Source organism: Cornus florida, unplaced genomic scaffold, assembly GCF_030987335.1.
Source record: "Cornus florida cultivar Cherokee Brave unplaced genomic scaffold, ASM3098733v1 CherokeeBrave_3.0.0_Hap2_Chr03, whole genome shotgun sequence".
Classification (NCBI taxonomy): Eukaryota; Viridiplantae; Streptophyta; class Magnoliopsida; order Cornales; family Cornaceae; genus Cornus; species Cornus florida.
This window is the reverse complement of record NW_026775573.1, coordinates 7,255,457-7,279,578: the sequence shown is the minus strand read 5'-3', so window position 1 is coordinate 7,279,578 and position 24,122 is coordinate 7,255,457. Positions and strand designations below refer to the sequence as shown.

The 24,122-nt window shown below is 35.4% G+C and overlaps 3 protein-coding genes across 8 annotated transcripts; all 3 read left to right on the top strand.

The window, feature by feature from the left end:
* Positions 1-2,217: 2,217 nt before the first annotated feature.
* LOC132299260 (glycine-rich protein A3) lies at positions 2,218-6,101 on the top strand. Its single transcript, XM_059795775.1, has 3 exons — positions 2,218-2,427; positions 4,405-4,797; positions 5,558-6,101. Exons 2-3 carry the CDS (start codon positions 4,434-4,436, stop codon positions 5,779-5,781), a joined length of 588 nt encoding a protein of 195 aa, XP_059651758.1. The 5' UTR covers positions 2,218-2,427; positions 4,405-4,433; the 3' UTR covers positions 5,782-6,101.
* A 3,554-nt stretch (positions 6,102-9,655) lies between these two features.
* On the top strand, positions 9,656-14,405 carry LOC132299259 (uncharacterized). Of its 6 annotated transcripts, none has more exons than XM_059795772.1 (5): positions 9,661-9,896; positions 9,989-10,049; positions 10,238-10,319; positions 12,236-12,899; positions 13,555-14,405. In XM_059795772.1, exons 4-5 carry the CDS (start codon positions 12,295-12,297, stop codon positions 14,234-14,236), a joined length of 1,287 nt encoding a protein of 428 aa, XP_059651755.1. In that variant the 5' UTR covers positions 9,661-9,896; positions 9,989-10,049; positions 10,238-10,319; positions 12,236-12,294; the 3' UTR covers positions 14,237-14,405. The 6 variants fall into 6 exon arrangements, 5 of the variants coding, with proteins under 5 accessions (XP_059651755.1, XP_059651753.1, XP_059651754.1 ...); XM_059795770.1 differs by having other exon boundaries at positions 12,102-12,899; XM_059795771.1 differs by having other exon boundaries at positions 10,228-10,319.
* A 3,950-nt stretch (positions 14,406-18,355) lies between these two features.
* LOC132299257 (protein NUCLEAR FUSION DEFECTIVE 4-like) lies at positions 18,356-22,913 on the top strand. The gene is made up of 3 exons (XM_059795767.1): positions 18,356-18,867; positions 21,083-21,981; positions 22,117-22,913. Exons 1-3 carry the CDS (start codon positions 18,556-18,558, stop codon positions 22,589-22,591), a joined length of 1,686 nt encoding a protein of 561 aa, XP_059651750.1. The 5' UTR covers positions 18,356-18,555; the 3' UTR covers positions 22,592-22,913.
* Positions 22,914-24,122: the final 1,209 nt, after the last annotated feature.

Below are 24,122 nucleotides of genomic sequence, written 5' to 3'. Positions count from 1 at the left end.
GGGGTAGAGAGAGGAAGAGAGAGAAAATAGAGGAGAGATGAGGTAGAAGCCAAGGCTATTTTTATAATTCGACAAATAATGATCAAACTTGACATTTCACAATTTATTTAACAATATAGACACGAATATTAGGGATTGTGATAACTTTATAATAATATAAATTTTTTTAAAAATAAGTTGAAATTTTATGATAAAAAATTAAAAATAATGATGATTTTATGATTTTAGCCCTTTTTAAATAATCTACCAATGCAGATTAGAGATGGTAGTACCACCAGAGACTTGCCACCAAATTTCTTCGCATCCCATGATATCTCTCCTACGCCTTGTCTTATCAATCAGTATGCTTGTACAGTTTCAGCTTCATCTTCCACTTTTTAGGGTTTATCAAGTGCTAGTGGTACCGTATCCTACTTCCGAAAGAAAGTTAGGATTCGAGCCTGGAGGTTTATATGCGAGTGCAAATTAAAAAGAAAAAAAGGGTTAACTTTTTCCTTTTTTATTTGACCTTCTCAAGGCCAGGTTTATATACATATACTGTAGCAGCTTATAGCTACATTTATCCACCTATATACACATAGTATCTCTGGAACTTCTTTTGTCAGTGACTCTCCGGTGTGATCTCAGATCCGGTCCATTTCTCTCTCTCTATATATTTGCTTATGTACACTTTTAACAGTTCAACTGAAATCTTTATCCTATTATTTTAATATATTACACACAAATATCGGTTGAACTCTGAACCTTCTGGAAAATCACATTAGGGTTTACGTATTGTGTGAAATTGGAGCAAATGATTATATCATATTTAATTTGGTAATCAGATTTGTCACATCTAGATCTGGCGATGATGAAGCCATGCTTTCTGAGTAATAATCATTCTAAGTGTTTAATTTAAATTCTAGAACAGAATGAATTTCAAATTGAATTATTTAAAATATCCCTTTAAGCAATAAATAAATTAATTTAACAAAATAATAATTTTGTATAATTTTTTTAAAGAATTGTGGCGGATGGCGAAGAAGATGGTAGTGGAGGTGAAAGGCAGCAATGGTGATGGTGGAAGGCACTAGGCAGTAATGGTATTGGTGGTTGTGGTGGTGTAAGATAGTGGTGCAATAGTGGTGGAAGAGGACAGTGGTGGCAACAATGGCAGCAGTGTATGTGAAAGGCGATAGCAGTGGTGACAATAACGTTGATGGGGTGGTAGCAATGACGATGGTGGGAGGAAATAGAGGTGGAGGTGGCGGTGGTGGTGATGGAAGGCAGTGGATGTGATAGTGGTGGTGGAGGTGAAAGTGAAAGGTGATGGCGGTAGTGAGGTGATGACAGCAGTGGTGATGATTTTTGAATTTGAAATATGAGGATTTTTTGAAAACTTTATTTAAGAAAACAAAAGAAAATCATTTTATAAGTTTAGTTGTAAAATGAATTTTCATTATAATAGAATGAGTATTCTCACTCTAAATTTCCATAATTCCATTCCACACCAAAAGCAACATTATTTCATTAATAGCATCACACTTGTTATTTTTATTAGTGACCTCAAACCATCGGCCTCTCTCTAGTACAAAATTATAGGCACATCAATTCAACTGAATACTTACCAAAAAAAAAAATCTATAATTTGAACATCCCAGAAAACATGGCTTCATCATCACCGACTTTTTGATTTGCCGTATGCCCTTAGAGCAGGGGGACGAGCTAGGGGAACATGGCTTTATCATCATGTAAATGGAGGGTTTTACTTCTTTATTTATGCATAAGTGGACCGATTAAAATAAATAGGTTTAACAATTCATTATAACAAATTACATATAAAAAGAAATGGGATCCTTTGCTTACATGTATGTATAAATAACCAGTTAAAAACATTCGGTGCAATAAATTAGTGCAAATATTATTATTATTATTATTTTTACAAAATAAAAAATATTAGAAGTTAAATTAATAGATGTATGAAAAGCCCTATGGAGACATTTATTCGTTAATCCATGATAGCAGCCACATTAAAAATGACCATACATGCATGTGTGAATCAATACATTGTCATTTACGGAATAAAATAAAAATAAAATAACGAGTACATTGTCGAAATATTAACTTAAGAAGTAAGATTTCTTCCATATTTAATTAATATTTGATATTATATGGTCACGTGTAACACTATTATATATATAGAATATAAATAGTACATACGCTAAAATACCATATAAACATATCGGACGCGTTGAAGCGACGCGTAAAGATTAAGATAAGCAACCGCGTAGCATATTCATAGATATATACACCCCTATATATCCATATATGAGTTAGATTGTAAGTCTTCGAATTGACTTTTTGTTGAAGAATCAGTTCACCAGCATCATAAAACTTGTTGCAACTGTTCAATCCCGAACCTAATTCGAACTCAGAAACGCAAGCGAGGTGAGATCTCATGTATATCTGAATATGCGTATGTATAATTTTTTTGGTAAAGTGTAAACTAAGTTTGTGTTTTTTGGTAAAGTGAATGATTGGTTTCTTGGTTTCTTGTTAAAGTGATTCACGAGTTTTTTCTGTTTATTGCTTGCGTTGTGTTCTAATTTTGATTTTTCTTGATTGTGCAATCTTTTTATTTGAGTGTGTATATACATTTTTAAATCTATATGTATATACATTTTTAAATCTATATGTACATACATGATGCTTGTGTGTGTATGTATGGATTTTGTGTTTGTTTGTATGGTAGTGCTACAAACAAACATGGGTGTTTTGGGTTTGGGTGGGATTGTGGGTTGCAGGGATTTATGTAATGTGTGTATTTGTTTATGGTTAAGTGAATGAATGATCTTCATCACATCTATTTGTTTTTCGGCTTTCTTGGTTTTTCTTATTATAGTAATTTACGAGTTTCTCTCTATTTCTTGTTTGTGTTGTTTAAAGCTTGATTATGTTCTTTGAGATTTTGCAATCTTTTTCTTTGAGCATGTATATATATACCTAAATCTATATCTATACATATAGATCTTGTGTTTGTTTGTATGGTAGACTTGGTAGTGCTAAATCTACTCCATTTGCAGTTGCGTGCCCTTCATCAGTTTTTCGATGTAATAAGTGTTCTTATCTCAAACTTTGGAACAATTAATTAAATAATAGGTAGGGTCCGACAATGTATGGATAGGTCTGTAGTTTCTGGGATGGGTGTTTAGGTGTGGGTATGGGCTTGTGGATTGCAGGGATTTATGTAATTTGTGAATTTGTGATGTGCATATTTATGAATGCCTTTAATTTTTCAATTACCCAGAATTTTTTAAAAAAGAATGAAATATATTCAAAACAGTTCCTTAATTATTGTCACTTTTCTGGGAAATTTTTTCCAAGGGGTTTCTCAAAAATGCCTTGCCAAACACTTTTTCTGTACCGATTTGGTCTTCCCCTTTGAAGAGTGGATTAGGAGAATGTTATTTTGGAATTTCCTTTCTCTTGATTTGTTTTTATATGTTGAAAGCAGTGCACAATGTTATTCACTATCATTTTTGTTAAATGTTTTTTATCAAGCACACATGCCAGCGAGCATTCTTGTTCAGTATTTCACAAACAAAGATATGATTGCCATATGATTTTTTTGCACAGCCAACAACGATTATCTGTCACTATATCTCTGCTTAGAAGGTGCACTTATTACATTTATAGAGATTGCTATATGACTTTTTTGTGCCACACAAATGAGAGTGACAGATATCCCAATGAATAAATGCATGAATTTAAGAAGGCTTTATAATAGGTTTCTTGGTGGCTTGTTTGCCGGGGCTCTTTCCATGTTGCTTTGGGCCAATTTTAGCCCTCCTTTGTTGCTTTCTCAGAGTTCTGTGATATGTTTTCTGTCTTTGGTGTTAGTTTGGTACAACTTCTGAATTAAACGAATTATTTTTATGCCTAACCATTTAATATAGGCTGTGATTGTTTGGAAGGATTATTATCTATTGTTGAACATCCATGGAGCTTTGGATACTATAGTTCCCAATGTTCCCATTTGGTAGTTATTCGTTTTCCCTTTTGCCCAAATAAAAGCAAACCATTTGCAGAGCGTCTCTGATTCGAATAATAAATATCTTAAACTGTTTCTTTTATTAAAAAATAAAATAGGTTAAATGAGATCATTAGGAATAAGAACCTTAACCAAAAATATATAGAGCTTAGGATGCATCTCTCTGATTAGGATAATAAATATCTTAAACTGTTTCTTTTATTAAAAAAATAATAATAAATTGGGAAAATTAGATCATTGGGAACAAGAACCTTAAGCCAAAAATATACAGAGCTTAGGATGCATCTGAACGTACATAGTGATCCTATATGATACTACTTTTACACACACAATTCTTTCTTAGATAATCTTATATGCCTACCCTCCTTTTACAGTTTCGTAGCATCATTCGAGTTGAAGAAAAATGGAAGGTGAAAAGCGCAAGCATGATGGCGAGTCTAGTGACAATAGTGACAAAGGGCTGTTCTCTCATCTTGCTGGATATGCTGCTGGACATTACCCTGGGGCATACCCTCCTCAAGGGTATCCTCCTCAGGCATATCCTCCTCAAGGTGGTTACCCACCTGCTGGATATCCTCCTCAAGGTGGATACCCACCATATGGTTATCCTCCTCAAGGTGGATACCCACCTGCTGGATATCCTCCTCCAGGTGGATACCCACCATCAGGATATCCACCCCCGGGTGGATATCCACCATCTGCATATCCTCCTCCAGGTGGATACCCCCCAGCAGGTTACCTGGGTCCATCTGCTCCGCCTCATCCCGGTATGATTGATGAATTTCTTTTTATTTTGCTATTAGTTCATATAATTTTCTATCACTAAAGTATGTATCTGCTTTGATTTCCATTCCTTCACTTGTGATGGACATTGTGTGGCCTTTCTTCTTTTTGTTGTGTTGTGATCTTTCCTTGAAAGAAAATAATGGCCTGTATGAACACATAAACTATATTTTGGTGAATCCGAACTCAAAATTAGTAACATATAATTAGTTCACAGGGGTTGACCTACTCAGTGATCTTTTCAATATTATAGGAATGTCATTTCCTTTCAATCAAAGAAAAGAGATCTGAAGTTATCTGATATGTAAAAAAGTTTGTGGGGATTTAGCTACCTGTAAGATTTGCTTGAAAAATACTGGTTGGCAGAAACAAACTGGGAGCTCTTATATCTCTGAGGTCATTGTGTTTGTCCACTTAACATGAAAACTGTACTGATTATAATAATCCGCTCGATGGGTCCACCATCGAATTCGAGGCTTTGATGCATAAGCCCAAATCATCATTTTAAGATATTTTTAACAACACAGTTGTAAAATTTTGTTTACAAGCATTCATCTAATTCTTTGTGGACTCCTCGTTTCACACTGTGTGGATGCAGTACTTTTTCCTTGTCAAATTGGATATCTGCCATGTGCTGGTAACCAATTAGATCTCAGTAGCCGTAGTTGGGATAGTGTTTGTTGAATAGTAATTTTACATCATTATTTATATGCTATTTTGTTTTGCCTATGATGATTTCTCTAGGGCATGGACCTAGCATGGGAGCAATGCTAGCTGGGGGTGCTGCTGCTGCAGCTGCTGCTTATGGGGCTCACCATCTGACTCATGGTTCCCATCATTATGGACATGGTGGTTACTATGGACATCATCACGGGAAGTTCAAGCACGGGAAGTTTGGCAAGCGCTTCAAACATGGGAGGTTTGGAAAGCATGGAGGGAAGTTCATGAGGTTCAAGAAATGGAAGTGATTATTGGTGTGTGCCTCATTTGTGCTTGAATTACATTTTCAAGACTCTCAGTGACGTCTTTATATATCTGAGATGCTATTTGGGTGTTAGAGGACAAGCATTCGTACATAATAATCACTTTGTTAGATGGTATGAATGAGCTAGTGTAGTAGTAGTATACAATACAATCATGAGTGCTATTTTGGGTATTGCAACCCTCTGCATGCACTTTATTTACTAACTTGGATTGTGCTTGTGTGTATATATATTGGGTTCTTGACCTTGTTGAATTCAATAATGCGTGTGTTAATGCATTGACATTTTTTTTTGGGTGTATAGAATGATTTTATTATGTGCAAATGCCTCTACACTTGGCATGCAATGCAAAATTTAATATGCAGAGCTTCTTGGTTTGATTCGGCCTGGAGATATATACACAATTGTGGTTGCTAGTAATGCTGTTTGTCCATGCAAGTACTTGCTCATGAACAGTATTGAAGAGGAAAATTAACTGTGATGTTCTCTCAAATGTTTATTTATTTATTATTATCCTGGGAAATTAGGGAGAGGGGGACTTGAATAGGGTACACCTGCTCAGGGAGTTGGGTGCTCTACCAACTAGGCCAAGGTTGTTTTTTTACTCGTGTTTAGGCTCATGTTTAAAGGTCATTACTCGGGGAGGGGAAGGAAAAGAAAGCAGAAGAAATTTATATGTTGAAAATTTATAGAAGATGTGAAATTAAGGAGCTTGTTCCCTTCTTGTTTGGAGGGGATCTGGTGTTGGGTTCCTAACACGTGTCTGTGTACCAAAATGATGCAGTTTAAATGCACAAGACAAGCACGTATTCATCCCCATTCACATAGTCCAGTGGTACATTCGTGGGAACTTCTAACTTGATATTCCAAAGCTGCGCGCTACCCGCTACAAACCTTCTATGGTTTCAAAATTTAAACACAGATTGGGCTTGGATCAGAATGATTGTAATGAAGATCAAGTTGGATTGAAGATACGGGTTGGGTTTGGTGGCTCCTTTTGCACTCCAAGCATCCATAAATCACATGAAAAAACACCAAAATAGTCACCTTTCTTGTGGTTATGCCTCAATCCCACATTTTCTTTTCTTACTTTTCCCCCTTTTATGCTCTCTTCGTTGAGAGAAGAGGGAATATAATGTGATTAAACTTAAATGATGGTGTGTTTCAAAGCTTTACAAAATGTTATTATGGATTATTGGTCTTGAAAGGCTTCAATGAAATCATAGATTTACTACTCTAATGGCCTCAACTATACCTAATTTGAATAAAATGTTACGGTGAGGTTTGAAAACAATCATTTACTCTAAAAAAAACAAAAAAAAAAACAACACAACGTATCAAAGATAATAGAAGTTTAATATTTTGTATCTTCTGACATAAAAAAAGGTTGGCTAATATTCTATCAAAGATCAAGAAGTGCTTTTGTTCTCGGAACAAGTGACATTAAAATAGAACAATAATTGAAAAATATAAAGAAAATACAAATTTCATGGGCCACAAAGTCAGAATTTAGGATATCAATTAAATTAATCAGCTTAAATATCTAACATGTCCACATCGAATATAGGGTAGGCTGTATTTGATTTTGACTGTCACGACAAAACCCCCTCTTTAATTGGATTCGAACATGGGTGAACAAAATGAAGTGAGAGGATCACTATTCAAGTTTAAATGGATAAAATTATCCATGTCTCCAAACAGACAAAAATATTGGCAAAGTTGGTTCTAGAGTTTCCATTACCAACTAATGCAGACATTTTTCCAAACATTTGTCATCAATATCAGAGACCCATATACCAAACGTGAATTCACAGTCCGTTTGATGCATTTATGAGAAATTTACTTTTGGTTTGATTTTTACTGTTTGGTTTGAAATAGCGATATCGATGTTTAATCATTTGCATAAAATAATTGTTTTTACTTGCGCCAAAATTTGATCAAGTAAAAACACTAGATAGAGGTGAAAAGAAGCTCAAAGCATAAAACTTCGCTTGCACATTCATAAATTTGATTTTTAGTTTATCAAAAGATTGAAAATTAGATCATCAAATCTTGTCCGTTTTCTTGGTAACCTCGTGTGTTTGGATCCCCAGAAAATATTTCCTAGGAAGGCACAAGTGGAAAGCCAATTCGACAGGTCAAAGACAGACAAAGCAATAGAATCTGTTCACTTGCATGCATCGGAGGACTTTGTCTGCAACACAAATGGTTTTGTTTGAGAGTGTTAACTGCTATTTTTGGCATCTTCTTCAAGCGTCATGTGATGTTTGGGCCCAGAGTTGTTTAAATGGGACCCACGAGGGCCGCCCCTCACATGCACCTGATTGATCCAAATCCCTTGATTGTTGCCACCCCTGTTGGACCTCTCCATTTGGTTCAATGGATAATTGATTGGTTCAACATTATTTTTTATTATTATTATTATTATTATTATTATTTTTGGTCCTTCTCCAAAATTACTTTTGACTTGGTCTTGTTTCTAACTGAACTTGAACCATTGGATCCTAATAAAAAAAGTTAAAAACAAATTATAATAAAATAATAATAATAACTTTGGATCTTATTGATTGTTGGGAGTTCTCTTTGTAGTTTGGAGTTCAAATTTTCAATTATTTTGAATTTGCATTTTTATGGGACTTGAATCCACGGATTCTATTTAAAAGTAAAAAATGTACCTTTTTTAGACTAATTTTGTTCAAAGTTATGACTTTGACTATAATTTTGTTTGAAATCTCCGTATTCAACTTTCCAATTGTATTGAATTTGTGTTTCTATGGGTTAGTTTTCCTCATGACCTTTCTAAACCAATTTAAGGGTCAGAATGTCACAAATTCAATACACTAAACAAGAAAAAGGAAAAAAAAAAAATTAAAAATTAAAAATGAAATTCGAGACATTCAACACCTAAATTGAAAGCAACGTTCAATTTTCAGCACAAGACTAGTAAATATCGTTTTGAAAAAGTACAATACCAAATTACCAATGTTGTGTTTTATAGCAAGCAATTTACAGTGTTAAAATGGAACAAAACACTTTTATGTTCACAAATGCAGATTCCATGCTACAAAACATAATATTTTTTTTTCTATAAATATATTTGTACAAAACAATTACTATTTATTTTATTAATGGACATTTGTTCAGATGTTATGATATCATAAAATGAGAATATTTATGAGTATATTTTCTTGAATTTAAAAAAATTAATAATAATAAAAATAAATTGGATCTTCATGGCACAGTAGCAGCCCCTTCAAAAACCCACACTTGTGGTCTTTCTATTCCTGTATTTCTTTTGATAAAGACAATAATGTGTGCGTTAGCTTTTGCAATTCTCTCTCTAAACAAACCACTCTCTTTTGTCTTCATATCACATGACAAAAAAGCTCCATTCTCACGAAGATATACTCTAAAAAAACAGAAGCTTGTACACAACAATTTCAAGAATTTCAATTGTTCTCTCTATTCCAAATTCAGCATTAATTTTTTATAAATACATTTGAAAATATTAAATAAATTATAAAACTCCTCATATCATGTTACATATTTCATAGATTATGTCGTGTGTTAACAAAAAAATAACGCGTCCATTTATATGCATGAAATTTGAATCCTCACCTTTTATTTTAAAAATGTAGAATAAATTCTATTATATTATATCCTTTAATTTATTCATATGAGACTTGAATTTAAATTCAAATTATAACAAAATTGTATTATATGCAGTAGTGATAGTAATTTGTTAAAATAAATGATTCGAGACCATGTAATAATTCGCGTTAAAACATTAACGTGTTTAATAATTGGCTTGTCTCAGCGTGACACAGATGTGACCACTTAAGGCATAAAAATGAAGTCACTCTCTTCACCCTTGTGCATGTCTGGAAACAACTCTATGAGTTTGAATAAACGTTGGTTACAGCTGTATCCAATTTCACAGCCTGCATATATTCAACATATTATATACTGTATGAAGTTGCTATTATTAGAAGTATGGGAAAGTGGGACCATTTAGCATAGTCTAATACAGTAATAAAAAAGATTTTATCATACGATGATTCATTCATTATCATCTCATTTTTATAGCATTCAATTTCGAGGTTTATCTTTGTTTCTGTCTTGTTATTTTTTAGTTGTTTTTCTTTAAATAATAATAATAACAATATAAACAATTTTTTTCTTTCAAACGCAGAGTTTCAGAAATATGGGTGGTGTTTTCTCGTGATCCGTGCACAGTCTACGTGATGCTTTAGGTGGGTTTGGTTCAATTATCAACCCAACTCATCTTGGATCATTGTTGACATTGTTATTAGATCAGAGTCAGAGAGAGAAGTCTACTGGTTTTGGGTTTTTGGATGAGAAGTTGATGAATTTAATGCCTGATGTTTTCTGGGAATTTTGTTTCCCTTGTTGAATTGAATGGTATTGAAGATTTTTGCAGGATTTTGGAAGGATTGGAGTTATTTTAGCTTCAAAAGTGGCTTTGTTGGTTGTTTGGAGAAAGAGAAAGATTCATAGTAAAGGTGGGTTTTTTTGGTGCTAATACCTATTTATGCACTTTTCATGTTTGATAGAGTGTTGCAGTGGCCTTTGCTTTATCTGTTTTTTTTGGCTGCAAAAATGGGTATTTTAGTTGGTGGTTTTAGTTCAATTTTAACTTGGAATTTGTTGGTGTTGCCAAATTTTATATTTTTAACTCCATCAATGACTTGAAAATTATAGTTTTTTAGGTCAATTGAAATGTGTGATAAAAATGCAAAACTAAGCAACAGAGAAGCCTGAGAATTCGTTTATGCAATAAGGGATATTAGGGTTTATTAAACCTAGGGTGGCAAAGATTGATGAAGTTGGCAAATTGACTTCAAGTCCAATCCACCCCAAATGAAACCATTTACCATTGTAGAGCTCAAATCATAGAGACCAGGCTAATTTTGAAATTGCAACCACACGAACACACTGCTGTTGGTATTGCTGACCAAACTCTTCTTTAATGGAGGCTAAAGTAGCTGCTATGTGCAATTTTAGTTAATTCTTGTAAAATAATGAGAGAGAAAGAAAGGAAGTCCAGAAAAAAGAAAAAGAAAAAAACAGGGGTTCTTTTATTGGTTTTCTAGTTCTTTTTCATCATTTTTCTCGGGAACCAAAATGAGCCTTAGAAATGAATGGAAGGGGTAAAATAAGACCTTTTTTTAATTTATATTTGCAGTAGTAAACATTTGTGGATTCAGTTGTTTAGACATCTGTAAACTTTTAAAACAGCCAGTGAAGCTAATGTTGGAGCAAGCCTGCTTAAGGTAATGTTTTTGTCATTCATTGTCTTGATATTTCAGTCCGGTTAACCGTTATTTCTGTAGCCATCAGTCCTGTCTGATCTGGGTCTAGCTTGTCCAAATGAGTCATACTAAGCACATGATAATTATTGTTGTTTGGATGATAACTACCCCAAGTTCACAAAAATGGATTTTAGGCCATAGGACTTCACAAGATGTAGACCAAATATTTTAATCTCTTAATGGATGATAGTGCTTGGGATCTTTCATCCTATTGTCGAGGGATAGCATTTTTTCTCCGGGGAGCTTCTTGTATAAGAATCCTGGACAATAGGTTTATCCTAGGTAATAAAAATGATTCTTTGTTGCGGGGGGTAGGACGTTTGGAATGATTGCAAGGCACTCTTAAATCCTGGCCTCCGGAATCATTCTGAACCTTAAAGGTCATGAAAGTTCTTCCTCCAAAGCGAATGGGCTAGAGTTCATCTTAAATCCCCATAAAGAGACGGGTTGGTTTGGAATGATTGCAAGACACTCTCCATCTTGCTTCTCCCAAATGATACCAACCAATCCTCTTTTTCAGTCAACCTAAACCGTGGACCCTCTGCTGCCTCTAATGCCATGTAATGGGATAGTTTGTTTAACAATGAGAGAGTTCATAGGCATAGAGGAGCGGAGACGTTGTCCATTCCCATAAAGCGCACAGTTTGTGCTTGTAGCAATAATGGTACTTGTTGTAATTGTTGATCATTGCAGAAGCTAAATAAGATAGTGATTAGTAGAATGCAATTTTGACACTAGCATTTAAAAACAGCTGAATTGGGACAAAATCCCGTCAATATGAGCCTCTGATGAAGTGAAGAAGTATCTCTTCATATTTGTTTATTAATTTTTTTTTCCTTACTTTTACACAGCCCTATCATTTGACAACATCAATTTAATGTTTCGTTATGAATGGATAACAGCAAAAACTAATGAAGTTTCCCTACGTAAATATATTATATCTTGTCTTCATGAAATATCATGAATATATAGATATAAGCTTGAAACAGGAATCAAACATAAGGTAGAATGAAATCAATTTCAATGTGAAATCCTTACTGGATGCCAAGCTGCACACTTTTCGAATTATACCTTTATGATCGTCCAGCTGCCTACTGATGCAACAGGCTTATTGATCTGTCCAAGATAAAAGATTGTGAACAATGGGGAACGATTTGTGATCAAAATGGATCCTCAGGCTTTTATCAGGTTATCTATAGGTTCACTGGGTTTAAGAGTTCCTGGGACAATTTCAAATGCTACCAAAAACGGAATCCATTCATTCTCTTCTTCATGTTCATGTGAGATCCGTCTTCGAGGTTTCCCTGCGCAGATAACTTCAGTCCCCTTAGTAACCTCTTCTACTACACCAGAATCTCATAGCATTGCCTCGAGTTTTTATCTTGAAGAATCTGATGTGAAAGCAATGTTGGCACCCGGCTGCTTCTATGCTCCTCATGCATGTCTGGAGATAGTTGTTTTCACAGGGCGGAAGGGGACCCATTGTGGTGTTGGCATTAGGAGGCAGCAGATTGGAACATTTAAGTTAGATGTAGGTCCGGAATGGGGTGAAGGGAAGCCAGTGATTCTTTTTAATGGATGGATAGGCATTGGCAAGAACAAGCAGGAGAGTGGAAAACCAGTAGCAGAGCTTCATTTGAGAGTGAAACTGGACCCTGATCCGAGATATGTTTTCCAGTTTGAAGACGAGACCAAATTGAGCCCTCAGATAGTTCAGCTTCAAGGCACCATTAACCAGCCTATTTTCAGTTGCAAGTTTAGTCAGGACAGGTAATCTTAATTATGTGATCTCTTCTGCTTGCATTCATAACTTGTTAGATGTTCTTTTAAGTGCTGCTACCCTCTGTTACTCTTTCCACACTTACCATTCAGAATTGAAAGAAACATCACAGCAGAAGTAATAGGATATTTAATGTTCTTATCTAATTCATCTTGTTTCCATTTTATTCCAGAGTCTGTTCCATAAAAAAATTCCTGGTCAGTGTAGTTTTTGGCTAAATAAATTCCTAGAGCTACTCACCTAGTTGAATTGCACGTTTAAGCGGCGCTCACATACATAAGGTGAAAGCTGCCTAAACATTCTAGCACTGTAAAAGACTTGAAGAACATATATATTTATGTTCTATTAAATTGTCAATAGAAGAGGAATAGAGAAGGTGGGGTGGGGGTGGGGGGTGAATTGGTAACCTTAAATATCCACTCAATCTAAATCTGTTATATGATTCGGAGTTCTTTTTTTCAACTCCTTTAGTCTCATCTTGGCTCTCATCTGCCATAGTGAGCAAGGCATGCGGAAGGGTTTGTGTCATTTTCTTGTACATTGTCGGACTGCCATTTGTCATAAGACTTCAAGTATAACATGTTTCTTGTCTTCCTCTCATTAGTTTCTCTGGTATAATATTTGTTAGTTATAATGAATCCGCAGGGTATCCCAGGGAGATCCTTTGGGTGCTTACTGGTCAAGCTCTGTAGACAGTTCTTACCAAGAGGTAGAGAAAAGAGAGAGGAAGGGATGGAAAGTGAAGATACATGATCTCTCTGGCTCTGCTGTTGCAGCAGCCTTCATAACAACTCCGTTTGTGCCGTCAACAGGTTGTGATTGGGTTGCCAGGTCCAACCCAGGAGCTTGGTTGATCGTTCGCCCTGATGCTTGCAGCTCTGAGAGCTGGCAGCCATGGGGTAAACTAGAGGCATGGCGTGAGCGTGGCATAAGAGACTTCATTTGCTGCCGTTTTCACCTCCTCTCTGAAGCCCAAGTGGGTGGGGAGCTTCTCATGTCAGAGATACTCCTCAATGCTGAAAAGGGTGGGGAGTTTTTCATAGACACTGACAGACAGTTACGGGAAGCAGCAGCGACTCCATTACCGAGCCCACAGAGCAGTGGAGATTTTGCAGCACTAAGTCCAGTCGTAGGAGGGTTTGTCATGAGCTGTAGGGTGCAAGGGGAAGGGAAGAGTAGCAAGCCATTAGTACAACTGGCTATGCGACATGTGACATGCGTTGAGGATGCTGCCATCTTTATGGCACTTGCAGCTGCTGTTGATCTCAGCATCGAGGCCTGCAGACCTTTCCGTAGGAGGACCAGGAGGGGCAACCATTCTTGGTGAAGTATATGTATATTTGGCGGTGAGTGATCTCCATGAACTGAGGAACCACCTCCTCTCCCCTCCCATTTTTTTTTTTAACCCTTCTTGATTGTTGGAATAACATTTGGCATGGTGTACAGGAACTTCCTATTTACCTTTCTCCTTTATAATTCGCGCAAGTTTACTGACCTATTGTTGTTGCCTGCTAATACGAGTAAGTATTCAGTGTGCCTGGTGCACCGTGCATTGGACACATCAGAATCGTCCGTGCATAACACACGTGGGCGCGTGCACACCACCCGTGGGCACGAACGGTTCTGATGGACCGGGCACACCGAATATATTCTCATGCCAATACTTAGTTTCACCACACCCAAGCTGAACCATGTGACCTTTGGGGGTTTGGGCACATTCAAGATTCTAGTTTTAGGGTTTTGCATTGGCTTGGGATTGGCATACACAGACTAAGTGTCTAATCCAGCCTAAAAATGTGCACAAATAGGAACAACACTACTTAAATTGTGCAATTTTTAGGCATTTTTGCTCATACGTGAGAGTGAATACTCATTATCATATTCTTTAGGGGGAAAAAAAAACTATATAATAGGTTTGCATGAATACAAAGATGGTATAAATAAACCAATGAATAAATAAATAAATAAGAAAAAGCGAAGTGGATCATGTTTGAAGCCATATTTAACCTAATTTAGGTTTACAAACCAAATTCAACAAAGGTGTCAAAATTGAACAAGGGGTAACTGCCAATGGAAGAATTAGGATGTTTTTCAAAAAGTAATTATATATATATATATATATTTGAAGTGGTAGCTTGCAATTGGTCCTGTATAGGTTTATGTATCTGGCCATGTCAATTGATACATGTTATATGAGTCTCAGTTCTCACTGTTGTAATTTAGCTCCAATCCTCATAGTCCTTTTCTCAGTAAGCATCCAAAATAAACTCTATTTAGTTGCAGAGAAAGGACCAGTCTGTCAAGATTGGAGAGTGCGGTGGACTGGGGGAGGTAACAGACTTTTGGTTTTTTTAAGCTGTTTCAGGAGACTTTTTCCATTGCATGTGTATAGTTTAACGCATACTCATAATAACATAGGTGTGTGTGGGGTAAGATGCATAGGAAGTTTAGGCAACCTGAAACTGAAGTTGCAATAGCCTAACTACCTAAGTACCTAAATGCTTGAATTGTTGTTGACAGGAATTTCACCATGAAAAATGTTCGCTGCATCCCTCACTGTCCCTCACAAGCTTCAGATAAAACTACCATTTATCTCACACACACTATATGTATTTGTGTGTGTGAGATACATATGAGTTAGTGCAGCGAATATGGATGTCACTGAATTGAGTTCAAACCTTAAAACTGTCGGCTTTTTGAAAATGAAGTAGTTTAGGTCCATGAGGAATTTTTCTTTCTCAGTTGGAACTTGTGTGACGGGATCTGAACTAAATAGCGGATATTATTTCATCTAGTCTGGATCCTTCGCTAGGTTGTAATGTTTTGGCGTTTTCTAATGTGTTTAAATCATGTTTTAATAAATTTGTTCTATTTTTTTAATGGAATTTCAATAGATAGAATAAAAGTATTGAAATACGATTTAAGTAAATTGAGAGTAAAAATAATGGTATTAAAATAAATTTTAACTCACTTAAATCGTGTTTTAATGCATCTTGGGATTGATTATAACAGAGGATCCGGAGACTAGTTCATCATGCATGCCACCAAACCTTGTTTCACAGGGCAATCTTGGCGTGTGAAACACAAAAAAAGCTCTCTTTAAAGACAAAATTGTCCCCACCTGGTCATGCTATATTTGCCATCAAGTCAGCTACTCAGCTTCACCAGTTTTTTTTTTTTTTTTTTTTGGGGGGGGGGGGGGGTTACTTTACCTTTTTTCAATGGTTAAATTAGTTTTGTTGGAAAAAGAAAAACATAAAAAAAACTGAATAATCAGTTGAGCTTTGATTATTAAGATATAATTGAATGGGGAAGTAAAGAGGAGTTGGCTAGAGAAAGCTGAGAGGATCCTGATAGAAGCATCCAAAATCTGAGAAGCTACCATCCCATCAATAAAAATCAAATGACTTAAATCATAAATAAATAACTTTATTTATTTTTTTATATATATTTTTTCTTGTTTAGGCAGTGGCTAGGTGTTAGTGGGTGCATATCTAAATGTGAGCTTGCATAAAAAAAAATTGGCAGTGTCACGACACTTGAACCACTTCACCCACTAATCTTAGAGCCCAACAAATTGCAGATCTAGACCATGACTTTGTTAGTTGACCAAGCATTTTATGCAAAATATATAGGTGTCTAACTACTTTTCATATTGAATTGCCCAAAAATACAAAAATAAATAAAGAGTTGACAATCAAAATTAGGCTGTATGGTAAATTTGAGAATTGCTCTTATTTTCATATGTGTTTTATACTAGTATTCTTTTGCTATTCATATTTAGAAATGTAATGGGTGTGATGGTTGGTTATGAGTTTGGGAATTCGGAGACACATTTTATGATTGAACAGTGCAACATAAGGGTATTTTTGTATGAAAAAGTACAAAAAATATTCTTAAAATATACTCCGCATAGTACTTTTACCCCATATTTGAAAAAGTGAATAAAAAAGACTTCTAATCTTTTCACATTGTGCAAAAATATCATTTCTGACATAAATTAGTATTATAATACCCGTTTTGCCCTTTTGCTCTTTTGAAAATGCCCAATGGAAACATATATGCTACTAATCTCATAATATAGGAGTGGTATGTGCATATTATCTTCTTCTTTTTTTTTTTCTTTTTTTTTTGAAACTTTTTTCTCAATGTATAGTCGTATCTCATAACTTTTTTTTTTGAAAACTTTGAGAATTTGTAGAATAAGGATTTGAATTTGTTTATATTTCAATTTAATGTTTTGTACTAACTTTTTTTTTCTTTATTTTATATTTTTCCCAAACGAAAAGAAAGAAAAAAGGAAAAAAATCACAATATCGGTGTGCACTGGTTTTCGAAGTTTGGAGCAGATTTGTTCTCTTTAGTTTGCACTTTATTTTCGTTTTTTATTTTATATTTTCTTTACTTTTATACTTTTATACTTTTATTTTTATTTTCTATTTTTATCTTTACTTGTCCATTGTCGGCGTCTTCCAATAGTGTCATTTTCAGTCATTTTACAAAATTATTATTTTTTATATATTTTATAAAATAGTTCAATAAGGGTAATTTAGTCATCTTAGGGTTTAAATTTGTCAGAGGGGCCTATTTGCACCAAATTAAAACTTTAGGAGTGTTTCTTGCATGTGAGAGGTATGATTTGTATTGTAAGCATACTTTATGTGTGTTTTCTGCACTTGAACCTATTTTTGTATTCTATTTCCCTATACTTTCAACTAGTGCCTTGAATTAATGAGACCATTACAAAATTCAAATAGATAGAATAATTAATAGGGTCAATCACAAAATTACATGTACCCTTAGGTTTTGAAAGTTAGATATAGTAAAGTCTTAAATTTCTATTAATGAGTAGAGATAGACTTTGCAATATTTGACTAATGGAGTGTTTCGCATAAGATAAGTGAGATTTTCAGCATCTTAGTGGGACACTTGACAGTCCGACGTCATAAAAATTTGAGTTATTTCTTAATGTATAAAGATTAAAGACAAATTTTGTAATACCTGATTAGTTGGGTGTGTCAAGACAACCATCTCTCCAAAGATGAAAGTATGTACTATACGGAATACTTGATACGTGCTGCCTTTTAAAAGAAAATTCTCTATTTTATTTTATAATAAAAACAGGTAGGAGTTTTCAAGAGAAATGCAGAATTTTGTTTCAGAGTGTATAACATGTCAACTTTCCGAGCCATTGACAGCTATCCACGTCACAAAGTTTAATTATTATTTTTTATTTTGTTTAACTTTATCTGCACGATAATGACTGGAATATACTAATATAATAAGAAGGGTGGAGCAAAACATGTACCGTGGCATGGTAAAATTGTCAATCAAAGTGTTTGAATTAGTAATAAGCTTATAGTAACTTTCAATCTTTCATATGATACATGTCACATTGTTGGGTCCCAAAGAGTTTTTCATTTATTACTCTGTTGGGCATCACGTCCTCTCTATATCATACACCAAGAACAGAGGAGATGTAGGAGGAAAAACCATACAAATACCCTGAGAAAAACAAACCATTGCTGGACCTCCTGTCAACATTTCTCAGAGGGTCCCCACGACTTCTTTTCTCTCTCTCTGTATATAAACACACACACAAACACAAACACACACGCGTGTACAGGAAAAGTGAAGGAGAGGAAAATGGCAGGAGGGCAGTCAAGGAAATGGATGATATTGGTGGCAAGTACATGGATACAGGCGTTTACAGGGACCAACTTTGACTTCTCGGCGTACTCGTCGGAGTTGAAATCGGTGTTGGGTATATCTCAGGTGCAGCTCAACTACCTGGCCGTGGCGTCGGATATGGGTAAGGCTTTTGGGTGGTGTTCAGGGGTCTCTCTGCTCTATCTTCCTCTGCTGGTTGTTCTGTTCATGGCAGCTCTCATGGGTTTTTGTGGTTATGGTCTTCAGTGGTTTGTCATTCATAGAATCATCACCTTGCCTTATTACATGGTTAGTTCTCTTCTCTCTCTCTCTCTCTCTATGTTTTTTGGGCTGCTTTTTGATGTGATTTTTTTTTTTTTCTTCCTCTTTTGCATTGATTTGATTTTGATTTATGGTACAGTAATATTTAACAATGTTTCAAAGATGCTCTGTTTTTTCAAATTATTTTCATGGACTATCTTCTCTTCCTCTTATTTTTTATGTTTTTTTTTTTTTAATTTAGAAAAAGGTGGTGTTGTATATGTTTTAGTTTTCTGTTTTCTTTCATTTTGTTTATTTATTTATTTGGGTTCCAGTTTCCCGGGAAAACTAGTGAATTTTCTTGGCGTCCCTCGGGAAACTAGTGCCAATTGTTACAACAACCACAACCACAACCACCCAACTCAATCTTTAAAAAAATTGAAGCTGGTTTGAGGCTTAAGCATGGTGAGGTATTTTTTTGGCTACCTTTGTCAACAAACTTGACACTCAGTTTGTGGTTGGCTGTTAGGTAAATGGAGTGCATATAATGACACAATGTGTTTCACCAAGGTCCATCCAATATAAAGCGATGTGCCATGCCCAGTCGCCACCGAATAAGTTCAGTTTTCAAATTTATGGGTTCCACATTAGGACCCACAATTCAAACCGCAACCATTACACTTAGCATTTCTCTTGAATAAAAATAAATATTTAGGACTTATGATTTAAACATTTACCATTTTGCTATTGTGGAGGCTTTCATTTCCACAGTACTTTCTCAATAGTTATGATATACGAGTTACTATAATAATTTTAATTGTAAATTTAAAAATGTTCCCAAAGAAAAAATATAATAAAATAAAAAAGCTACTATAAGTTGAGGGTGTCCCCTCAGCAGTTCAATTATTCTAAGGTTTGCAATGAAAGTGATAATAATAGACTTGGTTTTTCATGCTCAACTAGAAAAAAAAATTATTTCATAGTAAAAATCGCACTTTGTCAGTTATAGACTTTGTCGAGGCAGTTTGTCACTCATAAATCAGCACAAATTCTTTTTTTTTTAAAAAAAAAAATTGTTTTCAATTGATTTTGATAAGCTCAATACATATTACTCGCGAGGAATTGGAAAGTTAGATATGTTGCAAAAGGCGAAGTATGTTTAAAAAAAAAAATTGTTTTCAATTGATTTTGATAAGCTCAATACATATTACTCGCGAGGAATTGGAAAGTTAGATATGTTGCAAAAGGCGAAGTATGTTCGGTGTTCCTTTTGATTCTCTTTTATTATTCTGACCATCCAATTTTACCTCCGCCACTGAGATTGTGTTTTGAATCTCTTGTCCTCCGAACCACTTGCATCCTCATCTACCATTCATCACTTGACTGGCAGCCAATGGTTCACTTAATGGTTCACTTATAATATAGCAAGACCATCATCATGAACCTGTTACATATCTATATATATATATATATTCTATTAGTATCAAACGATTCATACAGGAATACCCTGTTTCCACCATAAATTGTGCTAGAGCCTGGATCCACTATACTTTCAGACATGATTCAATTTACTGACTGAAGCATATTTTACAATACAGAACTAGAATTAATTTTTTTTTTAATTACTTTTTATGAATGCAGAATGCAGATAGCGATTCAATATAAATTATTATTTTTTAATTATGCTTAATTCAATACAAATTAACATAAAGAAATAACCCCTCATATTCATGAAAGTGTTTGTAGCATTTCCTTTAAAAATAATTTTCTTTTTAAAAAACGATGCAGGATTCAAATTTCAACACATAAATGGAGTGGGGGTTTATAAAGACTCTCCTCCTTCAGTCCTTGTGTACCCTTTCCATTAGGCATTAACCTACATATATACATACACATGCATAAATTTACACATACAAACACACACAGTATCTCAAAGAAGGGCTGGGGCCTAGGAGTTTTGGTGGGACCCTATAACTGGGAGCCATCCGCATTGTTGTTCTGCTATTAATGCTAAGTCTTTCTTGAAGTGAACATTTCAAGTCTGCCTTCAAATAAATAAAAAAAACTTTAATTCCTGTCTACAAGCTGCCTTTTCATGGCAAAGTTTCATGTAAAGTGTTATGCAGCCTCCTATTTAAAGTCGCATCCAAACACATCCTTATGACCTCAGTTTTAGCTATATGAACCAAGAAAGTAGCAGCATATATCAACTTGTTTGCAATGTTTTTCCTGCTAAATATGGTGCAACTTTAATCCTTGGCAGGTATTTTTTCTGTGTTTGTTGGCTGGTTGTAGCATCTGCTGGTTCAACACGGTATGTTACGTTTTATGCATCAAAAACTTCCCAGCAAATCGGCCACTGGCATTGTCACTCAGCATCAGTTTCAATGGCGTAAGTGCAGCATTATACACACTCATTGCCAATGCCATAAACTCCACCAATTACACCCTGTATCTTCTTCTAAATGGCCTCGTCCCCCTTATCACATCAGTGGTGGCCTTAGTCCCGATCCTCGGCCAACCCAAACTACAAGTCCTTCCAGCTGATACTGTTCGTCATGACACTGTCATATTCCTCTTTCTCAATGTCATAGCTGTATTTACAGGTCTATATCTCCTCCTCCTCGATTCAGTATCATCCAATGCATCAATAGCGCGCATTCTCTTAGCTGGAGCCATAATTCTACTAGTTCTCCCCTTGGTTACGCCTGGCATTGTCTGTGCCCGGGAATGGGCATTTCGAACCATTTACTCAAAATTTTGCCTTGACGACGGCATTTTCAAATTAGTTGACGTTGATGATCTTGAGATACATAAAGAACTTATCGGAAATGAGACTTCAATCACAGAAGGTATCTTGAATGGTAATTCAAACAGTTCAAGAGAGGAGGAAGGGTGTTTTCACGCATTGTTAGGGAAGAATCAGTTGGCAGTGCTCGGAGAGGAACACACAGCTCGGATGCTTGTGCGTCGCTGGGATTTCTGGCTCTATTACATTGCATATTTCTGTGGGGGAACAATTGGGCTGGTTTATAGTAATAATCTAGGGCAGATTTCAGAATCTCTTGGATACGGTACACGGACTAGCACGATTGTTACACTCTACTCAGCATGCTCCTTTTTTGGTCGTTTGTTTTCGTCTGCCCCAGTCTTCCTACAAGAGTAAGTATTCACGAACAAAAATGATAATTTCTTCAGTGTTTATCAAGAAATTTCATTGAAGAATGACTATCTAACTCCTTTGAAAACGGAACCTATTATCCTATGTGCAGTCACTAAAAGTGTTTACTGATGCAGCAAGCTGTACTTTGCGAGGACTGGGTGGTTTGCCATTGCACTTGTACCGATGCCAATCGCCTTCCTTTGGCTTGCTTTATCAGGCAGTGAGACAGCACTAACTGCTGGCACAAGCTTGATTGGACTTAGCTCCGGGTTCTTGTTTTCAGCAGCTGTGTCAATCACATCGGAGCTATTCGGACCAAACAGTGCCGGGGTCAACCACAACATACTCATAACCAACATTCCGCTCGGCTCACTCCTCTACGGTCTTATGGCAGCCATAGTCTATGATGGGAACGCAAAAAGCTCAAACCAAGTGGCTTTAACGGAGGTCTCAATTTGCATGGGTAGGAAATGTTACTTTGAGACATTTGTGTGGTGGGGGTGCTTCTCCTTGTTGGGCTTAGCTTCTAGCTTTTTGCTTTTCCTAAGAACAAAGGGTGCCTATGACCGGTCCGAGAGGAACCGGAATCGGATGCAATTCTCTGAGTAGATGACCTCGATCCATCTTGATGGGAACTAAATTTTGTAATTAAGCTCAGTGATGTATTAGGATTTCACTGAGAAACTAACAAGTCTCAAAAATAGTTCATATAGTTAGATGAAGGAGATACTTATCAAAAAAAAAAAAAAATAGTTAGATGAAGGAGACACATACTAATTGTTATATACTAAAGAAGTTGAGAGAATAAGGCATCAGCTTAACTTCTTGGCAAAGTTCTTAGGTAGTTGTCCTAAAGTTGGAATCAAATCCCTCAATTTAAGCAAGTATTTATAGAGGAGAAAGAATAATATTTAGTGTGTCTTTGGCTGCATGGAATTGGAGCATTGGAATTGGAATTGGTGGAATTTGAGAAAATCTTGGTTCAATTTTCTTAGTTGTTTCTGATGTTAATAACAAAGCATAAAAAATTTATCGATCCAAGTCCCAGAAAGAGTTACTCAATCACTAGGTACTATAATGTTCCAAAAGAAAACAAAATTAAAGAGAAAACAATTCTTAAATAGCACAGAATAATATTGGAACAGACATATTCTTGAAGACATGAACAGCAGTAGACAAGCATTAATTGCAATTGAGATAAACACAAGATAGATTCAAATCGAAAACAACTTGCAAATCCTGCAACACGTATCAGTAGAGCTGCAAAATCTAATATGGATCTGTAAACAAAAGCATAAAACCCACCCAAACAAGACCACAACAATTGGATCCATTTAAAAAAATAAAAAAACAAACAGCTCAAATTTAGGTAACTTGATTGGCAAATGCTAATTGATTATTTTTGGCAGTTCACTCTCAAAATCTTCTTGACGTTTTTAAATTTTTTTAAAAAAAGTTTCACACGTATCTGGATTGGGCAGGTTTCAGCTAACACCTTATAGAAATGATTATTTGTAGCTAAGTTCTTCCAATTGCTACTTAACAAGAGCCATTCAAATTAGACACTATTAGACCCAACCCAATTCAACAGGTCAACATTCATTCACCAACCATAATTCAGCAGCCACAGAAATTTGTTTCAGATATATATAATTATATATATTCTTAAATTTTTAGCCAAGGGCAACATATGCAAGAACCTAAAGTGCAGACATAGGAATACTCGGAACTAACGGATTGAAGAAAACTAATGCATCCCTTCTTTTCATGTTTAACCCTCCCAAAAGGGGGCACAATGATGACAGAACACAAAATGATTTCTGAACACATCAAAAAAAAAAAAAAAAATTTGGTGCTGCTGGAAGAACCTGTGAAAAAATTTTAGGCACTCGCAAGTGATATAAGTGGGCAAATCGTGGTTAAGTTGGAAAGATGTCAAATTGATAACTCTATAATGGATAAGCCTCCCTTTGGTCTTTTAACCAAATCTCACACTAATTTGTGGAATCTTCCACTAAGCAAATACACTAGTCCCTTGGAATTGCAGTTAGAACCTAGGTCAGTTTTAACAACTTTTTTTAGATTCTTTTTGCTTTTAGTAGAGACAACAAACAAAAAGAAGCAGCATTATGATGAACAA

Bases quoted from the DNA above. Each gene is read 5' to 3' on its own strand.
- LOC132299260 (XM_059795775.1), top strand. From the start codon at position 4,434: ATGGAAGGTGAAAAGCGCAAGCATGATGGCGAGTCTAGTGACAATAGT. The intron at 4,798-5,557 runs GTATGATTGATG...TGATTTCTCTAG, and splicing joins ATCTGCTCCGCCTCATCCCG to GGCATGGACCTAGCATGGGA.
- LOC132299259 (XM_059795772.1), top strand. From the start codon at position 12,295: ATGGATCCTCAGGCTTTTATCAGGTTATCTATAGGTTCACTGGGTTTA. The intron at 12,900-13,554 runs GTAATCTTAATT...ATGAATCCGCAG, and splicing joins TGCAAGTTTAGTCAGGACAG to GGTATCCCAGGGAGATCCTT.
- LOC132299257 (XM_059795767.1), top strand. From the start codon at position 18,556: ATGGCAGGAGGGCAGTCAAGGAAATGGATGATATTGGTGGCAAGTACA. The intron at 18,868-21,082 runs GTTAGTTCTCTT...AATCCTTGGCAG, and splicing joins TCACCTTGCCTTATTACATG to GTATTTTTTCTGTGTTTGTT. The intron at 21,982-22,116 runs GTAAGTATTCAC...TTACTGATGCAG, and splicing joins GCCCCAGTCTTCCTACAAGA to CAAGCTGTACTTTGCGAGGA.